This window comes from Prenolepis imparis, unplaced genomic scaffold (assembly GCF_030444845.1).
Source record: "Prenolepis imparis isolate NDT839.2.m4 unplaced genomic scaffold, iyPreImpa1.0 SCAF_745, whole genome shotgun sequence".
NCBI classification, from domain to species: domain Eukaryota; kingdom Metazoa; phylum Arthropoda; class Insecta; order Hymenoptera; family Formicidae; genus Prenolepis; species Prenolepis imparis.
The window spans coordinates 1-8,522 of NW_028141903.1; the positions used below are offsets into that span (position 1 = coordinate 1).

Here is an 8,522-nt window from a genome sequence, read left to right on the forward strand (position 1 = left end):
AGGCTGTTCTTGAAGCAACATGGCCTTCCGATATGACAAATTCAAGTCAACTGATGTGGAACAAGTTGCGAAATGTCATTGTCGGTGCAGCGTTATTTAAAAAGGCTGGGAAGAAGAGCGCTAGAAGACGATTGAGTTCCAATGCAGATTTTTTAACCATCGATAAGACTGAAGGCATGGCGCATGCTTTTTCTCGGTCTAGTCTCGACAGTTCTCATTCTCAAGACACTGAAGCTGCGCATAGTGATTGTGAGTTTATTTTTTTTTTACATGCGATTTTACCAGTTTTCTGTCAAATAACGATCTTTCTTTATCCGGCAGCCACTAAAGGCAGTTCTGTATCAGATCTACCTGGATTCGGATCGTTTGATTTGAAAGCTAAAGCTCTTCTTCGGCAGAATAGTATAGTAAAAGACCAAGCGACATTGAGTATGTTACAATCGAACGAATTGGAGCGGGCAGCTAGTAATCCAAGGTATTTTGTATGTTCACTATTCATTAGGATTTGTGAACGTTAGTCTCGCTCTCAGGTTTGCCCAAGTCGCTGAAATCGCTTTGTTTTTCGTTTATAGATTATATATATTATTTTACTAGTATTACGATAGTAAATGCAAGAGAGAGTATATATTTATCGTATAGAATATTTTCGCTCATTGTTACAGAAATCTTATGTAATAATTAATCTGCGTGTTGGGTATGCGTTGAATATCTTACAGTGCTAATTTGCATGTATAGGCTTATGTAGACGTAATATTTTTTATGTAGGCTAACGCGCAGTGTTGAATCACCATTAAAAAGTCCCGTACGCACACCAGTTACGGAAAATGACCCATTGGGTGCTCTCATTAATGACGAAACACCGATTGTGTCACCTTCCGAGGAGAATGATTCAAATTGCTCAACAAGTACTTTAACTGTATTAAATAATACGACTGAAGAGAGACCAGGAGGGCCACTTTTATTTAGAAGGTATGATATATAACTTGTATATTGTATTTGCATGCGAAACATTGAATATATCGATACAAATATTTAGATAAGAGATAAAAAAATGAAATTTAGAAGTAAATATTATAGAGTCAAATTATGGAAGTAAATACTTTTTCAAAAAGAAAGAAAAACACGAGATTATAATATATATTCTCACAATCACATCTAATGGGGAAACTGTTACTGGTGATCAAAATAATCACGAGTACTTGCACACTAAAAGTATATTTTCGTTTTGTAAAGACTAGCTGCGTTAATCATGCTTTATAATTTTTAAAGACGTATATATCCCATTTTATTCCATATATTTGATTTTAAACACAAAAAGCATTCTAATGTGTTTACAGCAACATTCTCCCACGTAGTGCGACCTTTCATCAAGCAGTAGATGAAAGTGGCATGACAGTGGGTGGACATTTACAGAGAAGCGAGACGATGCCTCACTCTGTGGCACAACAAGGCGAACAGGAGAGAGAAAAGGAGAGACTAGAAATAAGCAGTCTTTGGTCTCAAAATAAGGATAGTGTAACATCCAGCCTCTCTAGCTTAGGATCTAGTCTTAAACTTAGTTTCGGGTAAGATATTTGCGAGATATTTAATTTAACGACATGGCACCGTTTGTAGTTATAATAATTTCCACAGTGTGCATTGTCCTTTCATTCCTCCAAAATGTCATGATATATATTAGCTCGAGACGCGTTAAACTTAATATTTTGTAAATGTAGAAGAAAGAAATGTATAATCGTCTTGCACACATAAAATACATAAATGAATCATATTTTTATTTGTATATATATATACTTTTTAAACAAAATATACATAATGTAAATTATATATTCAATATGTGTGAAAAGTATTACGAATATATACATATATAATAACGTCTCTGATAATTAAATATACTTTTAATCACATTGATGGACAATGCAAGTTTATTTTCGTTTGTTTATTGTTTTGCATGCGCATTTGTGTTTTATTTTATACGTTAAATGTTAGACGATACTCCACGGGTGGATTGGCGTTTGCTAAAAATAAGGATTTAATATCATCGAATCAACTTATCGAATCTCTTAGTCTCTCCAGTTATATCAGGTATGTAATGTAAATAGTTGCATAGATTTCGCATAGCTTATTCGATATGCGTTCTATTTTCGTGTCTCTTTATTGTTATAGTTATAGAATTGTACATTTATAATAATCACACACAAATTAATTCTTCTCTTTTGTTCGTGCGATTCTATATAGCATAAATTCTTGTTTTAGCCCATCAAGCTTAACAGGAAAAAAATCGAACGAAATAATACTTGGCGGTCTGAATAGCTTGAAATCTGCTGCAACAACTGTCGTTAAAAAATTCGACGAGATAAAAGAGGCCATCTCGGCGACGAGTACACCGGTAAAAAATAAGGAACGTGAACAAAAAATAGCTTACGGAATATCGCACGAATCTTTAGATTCTCTTACCGATGGATCTTTACAAGATCGAAATGAAACTTCCATGAGAGCATCAGGTATATAATATAAATTACACGAACGATGGACATTATATATTTATATTCTGCGGCGATATTCATTTTCTTTTTTTTTCAACAGGTGATGGAGGAAATTTAGATTTATGTTCACTATACGAACTCACAGAGTGTCTATATCCAAAGGGCACTAGAGAGTTGGAGGAACGTCTTGCCATTGAGCTTGTGCTTTCCAGTGCCAGTAGATGCCATCATTGCGCCGCTATCCTGTACGACGAAGAGATAATGGCTGGTTGGCAGCCGGAAGATTCAAATTTAAATACAGTCTGTCAGTATTGCGATAAGGCTACCGTACCTCTCCTTACAGTTACAATATTAGATTACAGGTAAAGAACCATATTATAAGCGTTGTTATCCTTGAATAAAATTAAAAGAATTGAATAATATTAACATTTGTTTACGTAGATGTGAAGCGAGCGAAAAAAATAACGATCCTTTAATGGGAGCATTGGTGGAATTGCTAGATCAACCGAAGGAATCGAAGGAACCGATAACGGTACCTTATCTAAACCCGTTAGTTCTGAGAAAGGAATTAGAGAGCGTGCTAAGTCAAGAGGGGGATGCCTGTCTCACCAAGCATAGGTTTATTCAGGAACATCCGATAGTATATTGGAATCTGATTTGGTATTTTGAAAGGATTAATTTAACAAGCCATTTACCTGATCTCTGGTTGAATAACGATAAGAATTCAGAACTTCGAAGAACTGTAGGATTGGTGGGTGTCAGAACAATGTGGGATAATGAACGATTACATATGGATCGTTTGCCTATGTATCTCCAATGGAAATTAAATTCTACAGAGGATAGAACGTAAGTTTCAATAGAAAGACAATCAATGTCTTTCAAATTACTAATTAGTACACACAATTAATTAAATTAAAAAATAATTATACTTCGACTTTTTTTATTAATTAAAGGAGAAATCGAAACGATAATTGTCTGAATTATGAAAAATAATTTTACTCTTCTTTTCAAATATGTAAAATGATTGTTATTTTATTAATTTTTTGTTTTAATTTTAGATTGATGCAAGCAGTGATAACATATGTCCGTTGCAACGACTTAGCAGCACCTATAATAAGAGTGGCCTTAGAAAGAAGTAAACATCAAACAGGCGATCATCCATTTTCTATATATAGGGATATTCTGTTTTTGGCATTTATTGTATTGGGCAGGACGAATATCGACCAAGGTGGGCTATAATTAAAAAAAAAATTATATAAGACGCACTTTTTAAATGACTATAATCCAATTATTGAGTTATTTATAGAGTTTGATTGCAACACATTAATTTCACATTTCACGTCTATAATAATGATCATCATTCTTACAGGCGTCTTCGATAGAGAATACAGTTTATCGCTAGAGAAATTTTCCGAAAACGAAGAGAAATTATTGCATAAAATTGACGCTCCATCAACGATGATGTCGGTATATTGCAGACATTATTTTAAGCAATTAAATGTTTGAGAAACACGGGCAGCCGTGAATAGTTTTGAAGAAGAGTTATTCCTTTCGAAGCATCGGAGGAAGAGTGCGATGTTGCACGAATAACGAATGCTTGTAAGTACGAGCATTTATTGCTCTACTTTCAAAATTGTGTGCACGGGGGATGAATTGCGTGCATAAAGGACAATGTTCAAGTCAGGCGCTGTTAAAATACGTTTCATCGTGTGCCGAAATGTCTGACATAATATCATGTAATGTCATTGACATTTCTTCTACACGTTGAACGTTTATCTAACACGGAAGATTGTTAATGTTATCAATGATGATTTACATTCGAGCTACAACGCCACTTCTTGGAGCGCGCCAATTACGATCGATATCGTGCAAATCGACTCGTCTTTTTTTTTTTTTTTTTTTTTTTTTCTTTTTCTTTTTTTCTTTTTTTCTTTTTTTTCTTCGTAAAACTCTGCTTACCCGCTGACGTCCGTGATAGATCTTGTCTTTGCTTGCGCAAAAATACATGTATAATCGGGTCACCTCGGTCTCCAAGTTGGACCACGCACGCACGCGAAAATTAATAGATGAATAGTTATCGAATCGGTTGCATCAACAACGTTACGCGCTAATCGCAGTTAGCTGAATTTTCTTATCTTATTCGTGTCGCGGTGAAAAGGGCTGTGATTTAGGAAGAGATGGAGAATTACTGATCGTAATTGGCCGCCAGGAGTTATTGATGCTATCGATCTCGAGATCAAGTCAGTGCAATATCAAGAGTTGAATAATAATAACGATTTTTAACTAATCGTACATCTCTGATCTTCATATGGTTATAACATAATTGTTTTTAATGGTTAATGACTCATTTCTTGTTTTAATGAATTCGATCGCGTATGCCTCTGATTTAATAATTCGCGCAGCGCATCAGCAGTATCTAAGAGTACAATGTTAAAAAAGTATCAAGTACCAAAGAAGTTATATGGACTGCAAGTTCAATTGCAACTGCAAATTCCCTCCAGGTGTGCTGTGACCTTAATTAAACGTTTCAGTCCGACGCGTAATATCCGTGTAATGTAAAAAGGAGAAAAAGCTGTCACGTGTAAATATAAAAAACGCGTCTAATATACAGACTATTTTTTTTACCGCAAAAAGAGTGAAAGAGAGCGACGGTAAATATCGCGTGACAAAACTCAGTATTCTTTCCTTGTACTCTTAGATAGAAACAATTGTTTATTGCACGACGAACACTATAAATATCGTTTCTCTACTCGTTCCAGGTGAAAAGTGCTCTTCACAAGGGCGTGGCGTTAAACTCGATTGCTTATCCTCAGAGCAAATGCTTAGTGTGTGAGAGTGAATATTTTTATGAATTTTAGACATTTAAAGCATTTGTAATAGTTTAGCGAGATAGTTTAGTTAGATAACATTCTGTACACAATTTATTCAAAACGGAATGATGAGATTATTCGTCGCGAGGAGACTCATTAACACGGTCTTTCACAATGTCGTGCACTTTTCACCCTGGACATTGCAGATGAATGTATGTTCATTCAATCCAATACTATAAATGTAGATTACGAGAATAAAATCAGTCGAGGTATTTTACAGAAATTGTTTGTTTCACTTTACAATTAATCTATAGAGAGAGTATCGACTTTATATTTAAACAAATCTTTAAATCTAATAATGTCGTGAATATTATTCATTTAATGCATCCAACTGAATTTGCCATTCGATAATTTTGAATCAAATGCATATTTGGATATGTGTGCTATAAATGAATACTATAAATAAATCAACGAAATATTTAAAAAGAAAGTGAATTGTAAAGTGAATAGTAAATTGTAAGTGAAAACGTTTTTACTTGTATAACGTGCTATTATTTCATATTTATATCATTGACATATTTCATATCCTTTACAAAGAGATTTTAACTGCGCTAAAAATGTTGGAAAATATCAACATTTGTTTATTTTATGTAAAATCAGATTTAGGACAAATAAATATATTGATGCGATGATTATATAACCGATTAAACAATAAGCAAAAAAGAATTTCTTAAAATATAAGCCACTGGTTTTCGATATTAGTCAGCTCATTAATAGCAACAATAAAATTAATAATAGCGACAATAATATTAATATGATTAAAGAAATGTGATATTCAAAGTGTTTAAAAAAAGACAAACTTGACAGAAAAAAGTTTGAGTTGGTTGAATTACTGTTATAAAGTGTATATAGTTATCGCACTTTTATAAAAAAAAGTGAAGCGTTGGAGAAATCGATGTTTAAAAAATCAATTTAGTTTATCTTAGTAAGTGAAAGATGAATAAAATTAAAACGGATGTATCGGGCACTGTATAACAAAGCATCGTAAAAATTTCGAGAAATACGTAATGCGTTTTGTTATATTACAATAATGTGCACTTCAGATTTATCATAAAATTACTTACGATGATTTTTCAACGAATTATAATATGTTAACTATTATGCATAATATTTTATTTAAAAATCTTCATAACTTTTTCTTAATATTTGCAGTCTTGGAAAATTTGATCGATATACATATATATTCGTAACCAAAACATTATGTTCTTCGTTTTTAGTGGCACCAGTTATGCACGTAAGCCGTGCAAAATATAACTTTAAAAGTTTGAAATTATGCTTTGTATTATGTAGAAACTACTAGTGTGAAACACAGGCCGATTCATCATTAATATATTTTTTCATTGATCTAGTCAAATTGCGCGTACTCAATGTCTAAAACTCCTTGCACAATGCTAGACGATAACGATAGAAAAGCGATAACGATAGAATAGCATCTCTTCTCTATTCCTTTTGGTGAATATTTTTTATTCCACCAATAGGAATAAACAGGGAATAGATGCTATTCTATTGCTATCGTCATTTCTGGCTGCTTTCGCGACAGACTCGAAATGATCCAGATTTTAAAATCTGAAATTTCAAATTTGACCAATCAGAACACAAAATCATTTTAAATCTAGATCATTTTCTCTGTCGCGCGAAAACAACCCTAATGATACTGATACTTTTTATTGACTAAAGTCACTGGCACACGATACGATTTTTCGTACTGGATCTGCTAAGATTTAGTAAGATACTAGAAATGCTGAATTCTGTTGTATTTTTAATGTTACTAAATCTTATCAGATCCAATACGAAAAATTGTATCGTGTGCCATAAGCTTTACTATTAGGATTTTGAAAAATTCAATTAGTAGAAGTACATATGTAAAATTATAGGTTAAAATGTTATTTGTTTTTGTCATACCACTAAACTCCGGCAAGGCTTGCCATGATTCTTTATACTTCTTTTCGTATTTGCCAAACTTTCCCATTGTATATCAAAGCTCAGCTCATACAAATATACAATAATATGTAATATATATCTACGATCTTCCACCTATATTAATTGTTAAGCTATTGTTGCTAAACAACGGACACTTTCCGCAATCGTTATCGTGATCATGATTTCCGGCAATCCATTCGCCGAATCAAGCAACGCGATTGGTCGAATCTTTATAGTATGGTTACGTTTACAATTATGGAAAGTGTGTAGAACGGCTCAGCTGATAACGGTGAAATCCCGAGTCCCGTCGGTAATACGTATATGTTACCACATTCGAAACTAGATAAAACTCGAATAAAGGGTGTGTTCGGCATACAGATTTACTAGGGATTTTCAACTTTTTAGTTAAACTCCGAACAAATTCCAAACGCATCCGTAGTTACTTCAGCAGACAACATGCCTTGTAACGAACATTTATAAAAATTAGAAAAAAATCTTGTAAATATAGGAGCCCAAAATCGTAAAAGTGAGATTTTAGATAGCCCATTTGGGCGACAGGCGATTTCTTAAATTTTTTGTCGTCATTTCGTTTGGAGAGATAGCCCAAATGGCGATAAATCGCCTAATCTGGCAACCCTGTTTCTGTTTCTTTGATTAAAATACTGGATACTGTTGATTTCTTACTTTATTTCAATATGTTTCTGTTTCTTTGATTTAAATACTGGATACTGTTGATTTCTTACTTCATTTCAATATTGTTTCTGTTTCTTTGATTTAAATTATTCTTTCTATATAGATATCCTTAGTTTTTTATTTATAAGTATAAGAATAATATATTCACAGAAAATAATATATTGACCTGCTTTATTTCTTTTTCTTCTTCTAGATAAAAAAAATTCAATATGCAAATTGAAAATTTAAATGTAAATGACACCACACACAGTCATACCAATTGTAGGCGATGGAGCGTGCCTATTCCGGGCGCTATCTTACCTTATGTATGGCAGTCAAAATCTAGGTAGGAGGTACGTGAACAAATAGTTGATCATGTCGTTGAAAACTGGGATGAATTCTCTAATATGTCCCACGACAGTGATGGTAACAACTATGCGAGTGCAGATGCATACTTTGACATGTCCCGACTTCATACTTATGGTGGTTTATGCGAGTTGACAACGGCTGGACAACTTTTCGAATTAGTTTTAAAAGTTTATCGTAATGGTGAACTTTACGCAAAATTCGGTAATGA

At 33.3% G+C, this 8,522-nt stretch overlaps 1 protein-coding gene across 1 annotated transcript; it reads left to right on the forward strand.

The window, feature by feature from the left end:
* The first annotated feature begins 6 nt into the window (after positions 1–6).
* LOC145948834 (DENN domain-containing protein Crag-like) lies at positions 7–6,530 on the forward strand. The gene is made up of 10 exons (XM_083058389.1): positions 7–249; positions 322–475; positions 766–969; positions 1,356–1,565; positions 1,987–2,082; positions 2,254–2,501; positions 2,584–2,845; positions 2,925–3,329; positions 3,542–3,711; positions 3,853–6,530. Exons 1-10 carry the CDS (start codon positions 33–35, stop codon positions 3,987–3,989), a joined length of 2,103 nt encoding a protein of 700 aa, XP_082914515.1. The 5' UTR covers positions 7–32; the 3' UTR covers positions 3,990–6,530.
* The last annotated feature ends 1,992 nt before the right edge of the window (positions 6,531–8,522 follow it).